Consider the following 14,589-nt stretch of genomic DNA (forward strand, 5'->3'; position numbering starts at 1 on the left):
TTTCATTCACTCTCTCTCTCTCTCTCATGCTCTCTGAATGTCTCCTTACCTTCTCGGCCGACCATTTCCGTGTCTTGCAGCTCCGCTTCCACGTCTCACATCTTCTTCTTCTGCGTCTTCCTGTTCTTCTTTCTCCTCTGTTCTATCTTCTCTTTTCTCTCTTCACTTGTCTTTCTTCTTTCTTCGTCCGTATCTCAATGGACATAACCTCCAAGCAAACTTCTGCCAAAATGGTGGAGCTTCCGGTGAGGTCCTCTCCCTCAAAGCTCCAATCTAGGAAGAAGCCCTGCCATTTCGCAGAAGTTAACAAGATTTATATCTTGGGGCAAGAATGGCAGAGCTTCCGGTGACATCGTCTATCCCGACCATCCTATTTGGGAAGAGGTTGTAGTTCGCCAGAAGATGTGGATGAAGAAAGAAGAGAGAAAAGAGAAGAACAAGAAGATGTGAGACACGTGAGCGGTCAGCAGAGAAGAAAGGGAGATGTTCCCAATTGTGACAAAAATAGAAGAGGACAGAGAGAAAATTAAGCCAACAACATCCTTAATACGGTCCTGGTCATAATAATAATAATAATGTATGTGTGTTCTGTCTGTTTTCTAGAAGACTGCATGGGACTTAATAAATTGTTATGGATCCACTATACTGAGTGAAAGCAATTTTGTCTTGACATGCTGCCATGGAGTTTTCAGTTAGGCAACCTCTGACATTTGAAGTTTGGACACAATTCTTTGCCATGCACAAGGGAAATGCAAATAATTACTTTACTTTTGTTGACATTAATTAATCAGACAAATTCAGCATATCCTTGTATGGTTTTGTGTTGCATTAGGTGTATTTCTAAGGGATAGGCATGGGGTTTTTTCACTTAAACAAAAGTTCCTGAATTCATTCTAAAAATTTAGAGTCGCCCCTTACTATTATTAATGGCGGCAGTACATTATCAACATTCTTTTTTACTTTTTGTCTGAATAGATTTTTTGGTGCTCCTCCTAGTTTGTAACAATTGAAGAAGCACTGTACCGTGAACCTCTTTTGGTCGTCCCGAGAGCAAGTTTTCTCGGTTTCCGAAAATATCATTAATAATATTCGCTTATTAGGCCTATAATTCCAAACTGGACAGGGAACTGGAAATAGCTACAAGTATACTCTTCCTGCTTGGAGAAAAGTAAGAAGACCTGGCCATGTCTTCCAAAGTGTGTTATAACATGGCGTATTCGGAGATGCAAAACTTAATGAATAACATAGTTTATGTTCGGAAAGCATCTGGTACAGTAACTAATGAGTAGCTTGCCGTGATTGCCAACACTGAAATATTTTGTTTTAATAAGAGTAGTAAATGTATGCAGAATACATTGATAAGTAACAAATATTTGTTTTTGTTTCAGTTTTTGGGGATTGCTTTCCTTGGAGTTGGACTGTGGGCATGGAGTGAAAAGGTAGGTCGTAGATAGAACCAACACTACACTACAGTGTATATTTTAATGTGCATAAAATGTTTCTAAAACCATTTCTCTGTGTATATATATATATTATACATGTATAATTATTTTAGTTTAGTTAGTCTTGATTATTAGCTTCCAATATACCAGTAGGTTACATCATAAGATGAAATTGTGACACTTAAAACCGTTAGAAGTGTAGGTTTTGACTATAACCTACTTTGAAATACATAGCTGGGGACAGGTCTGTAAGGGGGATGGTCCAGGAAATAACTCAACTTTTGGTCCACTTTAGTGTTACAGAACCAAGGGACAGCCTCTGGACTATATTATTACTTGTTTTTGCCTATACAATAAAGTAAACTGTCTTACGGAATATTATGAGACTCCTGAACATTAACTATAACTTGATGTTATAACTTCATCAATCAAAACGTTTAACGGTTGTGGGAACGCCTTAAAATAAGACGCCACTCCTCACAATATGTAGGGTCCAGGGGTCCATATCATTCTGCGCTTTCACATGAAAATACACGCCTGCCCTCAGATGTATATTAAGCCCAGGTGGAGCATATTGCTAAATGCTGGACAATTTTTATGCGATGTAATCACTATTTCTCCATTAATAATAGGAGCCTCATAGGGGTTTTTTTTGACCAATGTGGGAGTTTGCAGAAGAGTTTGTTTGTTTGTTTTTAAGTCTTCAATTTAACTACACATCATCAAAGGACAACCTAAGGGAGTTTCTCCAGGAAGAAAAGCTGGGATGACCTTGTATAGTTTGTGTTTGTGGTGATGCTCAAGAAATCTTGTCATAATAACTACACATTATACAGGGTCATGTTCAGCCCTTAATGTACAACATAGACACAGGGGTTGGCCTTTCACAATGATCCTTAGGGACAGCAACACTCTCTTTATATATTATACAGGTCTAGCTAAGCTGATTTGAGTTGGAATTCTACATTAATAGATGCTATAACTTTTGTAGAAAAACTCACCAAATGTCATCTTCAGATCCTACAGGTATTCTGTGCTATAAAAATATTGAGCAGCCTTAAGTAGATGATGGCTCACTGGTCAGCAATTTCATTAGCCATTTAACTAATTGTATTCTTTTGTTTTTCTGGGTCCTTAGGGTGTGCTGTCCAACATCTCCTCCATCACTGACCTTGGAGGCTTTGATCCTGTGTGGCTCTTCCTGGTGGTTGGAGGAGTCATGTTCATCCTGGGATTTGCGGGGTGCATTGGAGCACTTAGGGAGAACACCTACCTCTTGAAGTTTGTAAGTAGCCTGTTACAGTGCTGATAACGCTACATTACGGGGATCTAACAACCAGTCTGTGTTGGAGGTTTTAATGACCATAGAATGTAGTAATTCTGATCTTATTAAAACAATGATTTAACATAACGTGTTTGCAGCTGAGGCCAATGGAGGGGGAATAGAAAAGTGAGCTCGGTCATAATCTAGACTCAAGTGGTGTAGCAAATCACGTTTTCCCACTGAATGTAATTACAGGACAATACTGACAAACTGAGCAATGCAACATAAAATGTACTTAAAGGGTGCACGGAGATATCATTTAACAAACACACTAGAGCAGTGGTCCCCAACCTTTTTGGCAACAGGGACCGGTTTTGTGGAAGACAATTTTTCCATGGACCAGGGGTTGGGCGTTTTGGGTTTGATTCAAGTGCATTACATTTATTGTGCATTTTACTTCTATTATTATTATCATTATATATTACTATTAAGATATATTATAAATTATTATTTATAATACTCCACTTTCCTTTTCTCATTCATTCTCACTCTTTATTTATTTCAATATTCTTACTCCCCTTCTCCCCCTTTACTCACTAACTACCCCCTCCCCCTTTACTCACTATCTACCCCCTCCCCCGTTCTCACTATCTACACCCCCTTTCCTCCCTATCTTATCGTCCAGGAGTCCTACGGTGGGAGCGAGAGGCCTCTGTCTCCCTGCTCTGCCGTGGCGCGCTGCTTCACTGCTGAGCGCCGGAATATGATGTCATATTCTGGAGCTCAGCATGAAATGCCAGCAGTGCGGCCGAGCTAGAGGCCTCACGGAGGAGAGCGAGGGATGCCAAGCGGTTGCTGAAAACTTTATGAGCGACCGCTCGGCGCACCTCCGTCTCCTCCGCGTCTAAAAAAATAAAAAAGGACGGCGTTTGAAGCCATAGATTCCGGCACATGTGGTCACCCTATCCTGCGGCCCAGTTGCTTATAGGCCACAGACCGGTGGTTGGGGACCCCTGCACTAGAGCTCTTGCTACAAAATATATTGTAATAATGATTCAGTATCAAATTAACTTTTTAAAATGTTCACTGTTTTCATTTTTTAATCTAAAGAATATTGTTTTTTTAAGGGATTTCAAAGGCGTAGAAACAGGGTACTTGAATCAGATACTGTTAAACTGTGAGGCCACGCAAATGTATAAACAGTTTATTATATAGCACTGACTTTCTGCAAGGACAGCCTTCAAAAAACAATAATAAAGATTGCTGTGTTATGCATAAATTCAGTGTACATTGTAGCATATACAATATACTATATACAAATTCCTCACCAAAGAGGGTATAACCCTTCAAAAAAATTACTTAAAATTTAACAGAAGTGGAGAGAAAGTGAGATAGGATAAGGAAAACACAAGTTATTCACATCTAGTTAAAATGATTCCTACACTCCGTGGAACCCTATAACAAAAAAGACACACCTTAATGTTTGTTATATTTTACAGAATATTTTAGCTAAGAATGGATGAAGACCTAATAGCTTTTTTATATTTTAAGTCTGAATTTTCTCAAATTTTCCTTGCTTGTGAAATTACAGACAAAAAATAGCCGACAACATATCAAGTTGATCCCGCCCATTAATATGGTACATACTCAAATCATGCAGTAAAGTCACCCGGAGCCCACCCTTGTGGGATACAGGTAGGAGGTCCCATTGACATCAGTGGGTGGTCCTGCTGATGTTGTGGGCGGTCCTGGCACACAATCGTTGGAGGTGAAGTGGCTGGGGTGCAAGACACCCGGAGATTTACTGTAGTGACCTGGAGAAGCAGCAGGATATTAACATTTGGGATTCTTCCATACAGAAAATTACCATAAGGCAAGCTACAGTATTTAGTGTTGGCTTTTCTCGGTTGATTTAGTATTGTATTGATTTGTATGTATTTTTAATTTGGCTTTTAAGTAGGGACTCTACCTAAGAATCAAAGCCTAGTCTGGATTTAAAACTCCTTGCCCGCTGTGCATTCTGAGGATACCAATCACACCTTGCTGCTGAGGCCTTAGAAGGCCAAAATATGTTTGATGTTATTGGTGTTATTCTCTTGGATTTCTGGGTTACTATTTACGCCACATTAATCATTCCTTCTTGACTCCACAATGGCAACTTGATTTCACACTGGATCAAAAACTATAATTATTCATATTCTGATAACCCATTTTCATGTATTTTTTGCTACAAAATCCTGCACAACAGATTTCAAGGCATGACATCTTCTTCTCTATACAGTACTATTAATGAACAAGTCATCAGAGAGTGGTTGTATGTATTTGTATAATGAAATCATATCTGCCACAAATAAAGACACCCTTTATCTGGTGTAAACAAATTCAAGTTTTCTAGATGTTCCATTCCTTTTCATTTTTGTAGTCCAGTCTTCTCTTCTACAAGTTCCATTTGAGTGAAAGTCATCTAAAATCTAAGACTCTTCTGAGTGAGGATTCACCATTTGCTATGCTATTTAGTAATGTTTCTTCTTGCCTTAGCTAGTCATGCATTTATTTGCATTTTTGGAAGATTAGGGTTTTACCAACCACTTTACTAACTAGGTCCACAGATACTGAAATACAAAATGCACATCACATGACTGCCTACTTTGCTGAGAGCCTCCTTTTTGTGCATCTGTATGCATAGGACTCTGAGATACCACAAATTACTTTGCGGGGAACTCCATGTGTTACCTGCTCTCCCTCAAAACGAGCCTGAAATGAGGCAAGTGGGACAGCTGTGTCCCCTACAACTTGAAGGCTTCCTGGTTTTACCTAGATGTTATGTAATTTGAGAACACCAACTGGAGGAAGTGAACTGGAATCATTGTCCCATTAAGCCAACAATAAGCACATCAAAGCCAGGCACATAATGGTATAGCAGAGACTTGGACTAATGTGACATCATGCCTACTGACCAGTAGGTGCAATGACATGGTATGGAGACCCCTTAAAGGAGGCCTGACCCTAAGGGCATTTATGAATGCAGACACTGCCCACAGTGCATCATATATTGGTTGACTACTTCATTTGTTCTGGCAGTGTCCCTTTGCACAGGTTTTGTTGAGATCCTTAGAAAAAACTCAGACTATGTGGAGAGGAAGTTCCTCTCATGCCACTGTATGTTGTATGGACTCTTTCCAGGAACTCACACAGAGGGTGCCCTTGAAGAAGCCTGGCACTTAATGTGTTGTGCTGAGGACACTTTGTGGGTTGCTAGGAATTGCCTGATCCTCAGTAGAGAACAGGTCCGAGACCGTAGTATGCTGCTCTTACTCTTACTCAAGGACTACTCAGTCATTGACAATCTCAAGGTGGATGACTAACCCCCAGCCCATATTCTCTTGATTCCATTAGCCCTTGGACTTTTGTCATATGCCTTTCCACCTAACCTCCAACCTCCACATCCTCAGCTGTCATTCCTACTGCAATACCACTGGATCTGTGTAATGATTTAGCTGTTTTATCATGATTGCCTGTGCTGTGTTTCATGGCAACGCATGATTTATTGTCTCAGGTGTACTGATTCAGTTATTAACTGTACACAAATGGTGCGTCTGTATATAATTGGTTAGGTTGTTGTTGTTTTGGATTAGTTCAGGCCATCTTTTGTGCTGGGTGGGTGAGAAAAAAAAATTACCTTTGGGGCAAGAAGATAATTAGATAACAATGGATTTGGCACGCAGTTTCCATGAGGTGAACTTAAACTGAATGTCTTAAAAGCAATTACGTTGATTGGCAAACCAAAAGCACATACTATAGCTAATTTATATAATTGAGTTTACTAATGATAAAAGCTGTGAGGGCTGATATATACGCTCCTTGAGATATCAAAAACTACTGTTGATGTTATTTGTACCTGCGTGATTTATAGCAGGCATTTCCGTTGAGGGTTCAAATTAATTCCTTATTCTATGTATTGTGTTATGCTAGAAATACTTCCAATATATTTGTGTATCTCTCTGTGTTCTTTGCAGTTTTCAGTGTTCCTGGGTATCATTTTCTTCTTGGAACTCACAGCTGGCATTCTAGCTTTTGTCTTTAAAGACTGGATTAAAGACCAGCTGAATATATTTATAAACAGCAACATCAGGGCGTATCGAGACGACATCGACCTGCAGAACCTTATCGATTTCACACAGGAGTATGTACGTACTGGGGCATGGCATCATTTTCCATTCTCTTTTACTGACTAAAGGGATCATTATTAAATGCGATGGAGCGTACCGTTGTCCGAGTACCGAGTCGTACCCTAATGGAGGGTCTTGCGCCATTAATTGCTAATTTGTAGCTTGATTTACTGTTGTGGGAAGGATGCTTTTTGTGGTCGACTGTGGTTTGACTAAATAAGAGTTTCCTTTTATTCTCACCTTTCCAGTAAAAACAATTGTTGCCCTGACCTTTTCACAGACCCCTTTTCCATAGCAATGAGTTAAGTCTGAGAGATATGTCATTTTAACAATCAACACATTGCGGAAACAAGACAAAAAGTACAGATATTGTATCGGCCATGGAAACCCAACAAGTAAATATGTGAGGTGCCAAGAGTCACGTCAACTTTCGAATACGTATTCTCAGATTTAAAGGCTCTGCAAAATAATCATCCTAAATGAGGAACATTATCTCTAGGGAAGCTATAGCTCCATCTGTTAACTGTCAAACATTTCAATCTTCAGCCTTGTTTTATTTTACTCCTTTGTTTCAGGGAATATTGTTTTTGTGCCTAAATCCACAGGAAAAGTCATATTTATGTACGTTTATGTACTTTTATTTTGTGGATGGTTTATAACAAGCAGGTGTTTTGAGTGCATCATATGCATGACCAGGCAGAGACATCCTATCCTAATGTCTGTCCATCTATTGTACTTTATATACTGGCATTTACGGTCTTTGCACATTCTGGATTGAGTGTATCTTTGCTATACTTGTAATCAATGTCAAATTGAATGTACTATATGAAGAAACGCATGCATCCATATTGTTTCCATAAGCTGTAATGTAATATAATGATTTGCTCTTTAACCTTAGCCTCATATTTTGCTTATATTTCAATAGTGGCAGTGCTGTGGGGCATTCGGACCCAATGATTGGGACTTAAACATCTACTTCAACTGCACGGATACTAATGCCAGCAGAGAGCGATGTGGGGTGCCCTTTTCTTGTTGTACTAAAGACCCTGCTGTAAGAAACACAATTGATGTTCTTGGTTCATGTGTTAATGAGCGTTCCTTTACCAGAGTTTTTATACAGACTTGACATGAGCCAGTACATGATGTGAGGGATGTTTGAAAATACCCCATGGCTAGTGAAATATCAAACTGGGTGTGATTGGGTCAGCCGATTATCACAGAGGTTCTCCATTGTGGGAGAAGTAGCAAAGTTCTGAAGGATGTGTAAGGGGGTCAGTCCATAGTTAGTCCCAAAGTGTAAAAAAGCCCTGTGAGCTTGGTTTGTGCCAATGATTGTGTTTTGTATTTTCTCTATTTGTTTAATTGAAATCAAACAATACAGTAAGTACAGATAAATGCAGTTTTGAGATCAGTGCAGTGAGGCCACATTTACAAAGGTCTGGCAGTTTGGTGGCCACCATCTTCCCTTGTAGACTTCAGTGGTTCCCCTCTCCAGAGGGAGACCAAGAACATCCAGCCATTCCTGCTGGCCTTATGGCCGGGGAAGGAAAGATGTCACTTAAAGGGTGACCTGGTAATCCACAGTGGCTCTTAATGGACCCATCCTCATTCTTCACACAAAGCACTGCACTTCCAGCTGAATATGTTTTGTCCATTGAAACTGAAATAAAATTCCATCTTAAAAATATTTTAAATTACTTATATACATATGTCTAATGTTACCATAGTAACACAAAAAATCTTTTCATTTTCAACAATTGCTACCGTATAATTTCTAGTGAAGAGTAGCTTGCAACGATCACGTAGAATTAATAACATTTGTTTCCATATAATCAGCACTTTTATTGATTTTCATATCTGTCACTGTGGTTTGAAAGTATTTCTCTCAGATTTACACTATTATTTTTAATCTGTTTGCAGGAGGACGTCATTAACACTCAGTGCGGCTATGATGTTAGACAAAAGCCAGTAAGTATAATAAGGTGTGAGTGCTAGTGTGCATTCAGTGTTGTAAGTGAACTTAATTTTCAACAGATACATGAGCGGCCTCGTTACAAAGATTTTAAAGGAACTTGCTTTGTTGTTACTGGGGTTCCATATTTGCCAATAATCATGAATTTGCTGGGACAATGATGTTTATCCTTCCCCAATGGACTGTGGTGCCCCACACAAGCACTCCATACTTTTACCTGTGTCCATCAGCAATATTCTTGCGTTGACTGGGACAGAGCGTCAGCAATATGGAACCATACAATAAAAGCTCAGTCCCTGTTACTGTGAGGAAATGCTGAAAATAGAACGTGGGGCTCTCCCGAGCACGGTGTCTGGGACAACTGCTCCATTGGCCTATGGGACGAATTACCCTGGTTTCTGCAGTCCTGGTTATTGAACCTGTCAGCAGTGCATCATCGGTGCCAAGAGACAAAGTGTCCCATGGTGTGCTGGACAGCACATCCTGAAGGACAGAGGGGGATTTGGGAAGAACTGCTTAATGTTAAAACGAGCTCATTATTATTTTATTTGCTTCATGAAGGAACTTGAGCAGCAAGTAACTATACACATAAAAGGCTGTGTTCCCCAGTTTGAGAAGTGGCTACAAGACAACCTCACCATTGTGGCTGGTGTATTCATTGGGATCGCACTATTGCAGGTACGTGGTATTGCAAATAAACTGCTAGATAAGGAAACTCTGATGTTGATTTCAATTATATTTAAAGCAGAACCATTAAATTCTGTTCAGTATTCGAAAGTATTCAAACAGGTTCATTGGTTTTAATGGTGTGACAAATATAAAATAATGTATACAAAATTAGTAACATTAGTATAATAATGTGATTTACCAGCACTTAACTCGGGTATACATACTGTAGGCAATAAAGGTTATATTTGGATTACTTTATCAAGGATTTTCTCGATATCGTAGGTTCAGCTAGTGCCTGTATACAGAACACTTGCAAAATTCTAGGCCGGAAAGGTTTAGACGCCAGTGTGTCTTACAACTAATCAGCAACACGTTGTGGTCTAGGCTGATTAGGTCAGGAGCCCTCTGGCACAAAACGTGGAGAAGACCCCCCTATTGATTATTTACGTATCCCAGGCACTCAGCAGTGAAGACCGTGGCATGAGCCTTCCTGATTCTCTCTACTACTTGTAATGTAGTGAGAACCAGCTTGAAAGCTCCTTTGGGACCACTGAAGTAATGGTTTGTTGACTGTAGTGTAACTATTATTGGTCTAGGATGTTCTTTGTGCATTACAAATGAACAACCCACGATGAGCTACTCCTCCAGTAAGAGCTGGGTTAGCCCTACATAATACCTAGTGTAGGGAACAGCTCACGCATGGGGCGGCAATGACAGTCTTCACACCGGTTTCAAACGTAAAGCGGGTTTATTTAGATGCTGTAGGCACAGAGCACCTTATAAACAAAACAAACTATAAGCCTGTCCGGCTCTAACTAAACATCCGGATACCTCTCTACAAGCCAAGGTCTGGCACAAAGCAAAGTAAAAGGTTTTGCATGGGTAAAGCCTCATACCTGGTCGGCTGCAGCGCTGGCTGTAGCTGCTCCTTCCCCCCAGTTTCTCCTCTCTCTGCAAACCTAACAGCCCTCTCTTTTAAGGCTTCCTCCCCAGTAACGAGCTTAGGAAGCCTCACCTGAGAGCACCTGGGTTTGCTACCATGCCTGGCTGAGGTAACCAGGTGAGATATATATCCCATCAACCACTCTCCCATACACTTTACCACATATCCCCCCCGTCGACTCCAGACCAGAGGTCTGGACAGCGTCAGCAACCATACAGTACACCCTGGACAACGCATCCGCATTCCCATGTAACTTCCCTGGTCTATGCTCCACTGTAAATCTAAAATTTTGCAAGGAGAGAAACCATCTGGTCACTCTTGCATTTCTCTCCTTATTCTGTTTCATCCATGCCAAAGGAGCATGGTCAGTCACCAACACGAATTCCCGACCCAGCAGGTAATATCTCAGGGACTCCAACGCCCACTTGATGGCGAGACACTCCCTTTCCACTATGGCATAATTTGCCTCTGCTGGGGTCAGTTTCCTACTCAGGTACAGCACTGGGTGTTCTTCCCCATTAACCACTTGCGACAAAACTGCTCCCAAACCTGTAGCAGACGCGTCTGTCTGAACCAGAAATGGTTTCCTAAAATCTGGGGAAACGAGCACTGGCTGGTCACATAGGGCAGACTTCAGACTCTGAAAAGCCTTCTCTGCCTCGGGGTTCCACTTTACCATCACTGACTTATCACCCTTCGTTAAGTCTGTCAATGGTGTTGCCATTGAGGCAAAGTTGGGCACGAACCGACGGTAGTACCCGGTTATGCCAAGGAAAGCCCTCACTTGTTTCTTTGTTACTGGCCTAGGCCAGTTCTGTATCGCCTCAATCTTATTGATCTGGGGTTTAACCAGCCCCCTACCAATGATATAACCCAGGTATCTTGCTTCCTCCAGACCCACTGCACATTTTTCAGGGTTTATGGTTAGGCCTGCATCACTAATGGAGTCTAACACGCCCTGTACCTTACAGAGGTGACTTTTCCAGTCAGACGAAAAAATTACCACATCGTCCAGGTAAGCAGCGGCATAATCACGATGCGGTCTCAAAATCAGATCCATCAGCCTCTGGAAGGTAGCAGGGGCCCCATGTAACCCAAATGGCATTACAACATACTGGAACAGGCCCTCTGGAGTGGAAAAGGCAGTCTTCTCTTTAGCCTCCTCAGTCAACGGTATCTGCCAATAGCCCTTTGTAAGGTCAAGTGTTGTGATGTACCTTGCCTTCCCAAGCCTCTCAACCAGTTCATCCACTCGGGGCATGGGGTACGCATCAAACTTTGAGACCTCATTTAATCTCCTGAAGTCATTACAGAACCTCCACGTCCCATTGGGCTTTGGGATTAGCACGATGGGGCTTGACCATTCACTAGTGGATTCCTCAATCACACCTAATTCAAGCATGCGCCTGACCTCAGAGGATACCGCCTCTCTACGTGCTTCTGGTATCCTGTATGGCTTCAGGTTCACTTTACTGTGAGGCTCAGTTTTAATATGGTGTTTTATGAGGTGGGTACGGCCAGGTAGGTCCGAAAACTTGCGTCTGCTGTTGCGCATGCTGCATGGATTCAAAAACCTGCTCATGTCTCAGGTTAGCCTGTATCAGCTGTTTTATCACCTCCTCCATTGTGCCGGACGGGCCGTACAGTGGTGCAGCTTTCACTCAGGACATACGCTTCCGGCCCTTTAAATGTCCACAAATTTCAAACGCAGTGTTTTGTCATGCTGTTGCTCCTAGCACCACTGTGCCCGCATTCTCCACCAATTGTAGGGAACAGCTCACGCATGGGGCGGCAATGACAGTCTTCACACCGGTTTCAAACGTAAAGCGGGTTTATTTAGATGCTGTAGGCACAGAGCACCTTATAAACAAAACAAACTATAAGCCTGTCCGGCTCTAACTAAACATCCGGATACCTCTCTACAAGCCAAGGTCTGGCACAAAGCAAAGTAAAAGGTTTTGCATGGGTAAAGCCTCATACCTGGTCGGCTGCAGCGCTGGCTGTAGCTGCTCCTTCCCCCCAGTTTCTCCTCTCTCTGCAAACCTAACAGCCCTCTCTTTTAAGGCTTCCTCCCCAGTAACGAGCTTAGGAAGCCTCACCTGAGTGCACCTGGGTTTGCTACCATGCCTGGCTGAGGTAACCAGGTGAGATATATATCCCATCAACCACTCTCCCATACACTTTACCACACTAGTTAAATCACTGAGACTTTAATCAAATCTCCTTTAATTAAGGGATTTTACCATAATGCTTGCTTGAAACTCAATATTTAGTGAATAGAAAGCCAAAATGAATTGTAAAGTAGCAAGAGGGGAGATATGGTGCTCTGTTTTACAATGTATTTATGACTCTCTCGGGTATAGGCAACGTGTCCTCAAATTTTGTGAGGACCATAACAGAATCATCAAATTCTCCACCACAGACCTCAGTAAATGTCCACCATAAGCAATGTTGGTGCCTATCCCTGTAATGTCCCCTAGGCGCGTTTGTTAAGCGCACAGACAATGGCCCAAAAGAGCTTCCACCCAGTCAGTGACTAGATACAAGATACTGCAATAGCATCGGCTTCTTTCCCTGTCAAACACATGACAAACTTGTAGGCTTGAGCCTTTTGTGCGGTTTGTTGTTCTGTTTTGATAGACAAGGAATATTTATTACCAAGACACACATGAACCACGCATGGAACTGACAAGAACAAAGCTGATTCCAAACGGCCTATACAGTGATCTGTTCTTCTTCCTTTTCCAGATATTTGGTATATGCTTGGCTCAGAATCTGGTGAGTGATATTGAAGCTGTCCGAGCCAGCTGGTAGAAGCATCTGTCTGGAAATAAAGAGCTATGTACAAGACACTGGAAAACAGATACTCTTCAGAGTTACAGCTCAATGTTGGCGCCTGTTTTATGGCCAGGGCCAAGAATACCCTGAACTGATTTGAGCAGCAGAGAAGGAGTTCTTGAGCATTTTCTGGAGCTGAAACCATAATGCCACAAGTAAACAGTTTATTTGCCATAGTCTTTTACACTGCAGGATTCATTGCTGATTTCTCTTTCACAGGCTAGTGAATGTGAAAACAGATGACCCAAGAGTTTGTATTATAGTTTTGATTGCATGTGGATCTTTTTTTTTTTTTTTTTTTTGTGAACTAAGCATTTTTTTGCACCAAACATTATATAATGTGGTTTTCTACAACTAAAGTTTAGGAAACCTTTTTTTGCTTGTTTATTAAACTACTTTGGTCGTGACTACAACTTAAAGATCTTTTGCAAGCTGACCCATGCAAAGTGGGAGCCTTACAATTAAGTTAATTTAAGCTACAGCATTTTGTAAAACATTAAATGTATAATTATCATTATTATTATATTTTCATTTTTAAATTGTCATGTTTGAATTTGGTCTAGTTTAATAGACTCTTATTATATTAAAACTTGGGGAGTTTGTCTCTTGACAACATTGTGTCTCCCACAAGTTCATCTAGAATGACTTGTGTACGCAGCTAGATATTGTCTCATGTTTTTATCCTAGTCTTGAAGAGACTATCTGAGAACAATACTTTTTTGGAGGTTGTCTATACTGCGTAACTAAATTGCACAATTTAAGCATGCCCTGTGTAATGGCAGGCGGGAATCTTATGGGGAATTTTTCAGACAAAAACTTGGCTCACTATAGTGAAAGATGTAGAACGTTTCAGAACATCTTTTCCAGATGAAGTAAAGTGACTGTGGCCAAAATCCTGTAATTGCTTAATGAAATATATCTACATGAAACGCGTTGTGTTATCATAAAGTACAGGTCCAAGTACACTGAGTTTACTCACTAAAGGAATAGTTGTTAGGAGAGTTTGCAGTAGAGCTGCGTATTCAACTCCCTGAGTTCACGGTCCATCATGAAGGCCCAATACTGACGAGCATAATTCAGTGGATGAGGAGGGTTTGAAGAAATTGCACTGATTTAACTATACATTATGCAGGGCCAGGCACGCTATTCCTGCAGCAGCAGTTCACTGAGGTTGGGTCTTTATGATGTATAGTAAAACCATAACTCTTATGTAACCTCTTCAACTCTCCATTTAGTAAATAAACCCCATTTATTTAAAATCTTCCCAATCTACATCTTGCCTATGACATATT

General features: G+C 41.1%; 1 protein-coding gene across 1 annotated transcript in view; it reads left to right on the forward strand.

The window, feature by feature from the left end:
- Positions 1-13,598, forward strand: part of TSPAN5 (tetraspanin 5) — a 47,449-nt gene extending 33,851 nt beyond the window's left edge. Inside the window, exons 2-8 of the mRNA XM_053461574.1 lie at positions 1,389-1,439; positions 2,581-2,727; positions 6,723-6,893; positions 7,801-7,926; positions 8,796-8,843; positions 9,409-9,525; positions 13,208-13,598. Coding sequence (XP_053317549.1) covers positions 1,389-1,439; positions 2,581-2,727; positions 6,723-6,893; positions 7,801-7,926; positions 8,796-8,843; positions 9,409-9,525; positions 13,208-13,273 — 726 coding nt within the window. The 3' untranslated portion in view covers positions 13,274-13,598. The remainder of the gene's footprint in view (positions 1-1,388; positions 1,440-2,580; positions 2,728-6,722; positions 6,894-7,800; positions 7,927-8,795; positions 8,844-9,408; positions 9,526-13,207) is intronic.
- Positions 13,599-14,589: the final 991 nt, after the last annotated feature.

Source organism: Spea bombifrons, chromosome 1, assembly GCF_027358695.1.
Source record: "Spea bombifrons isolate aSpeBom1 chromosome 1, aSpeBom1.2.pri, whole genome shotgun sequence".
NCBI classification, from domain to species: Eukaryota; Metazoa; Chordata; class Amphibia; order Anura; family Pelobatidae; genus Spea; species Spea bombifrons.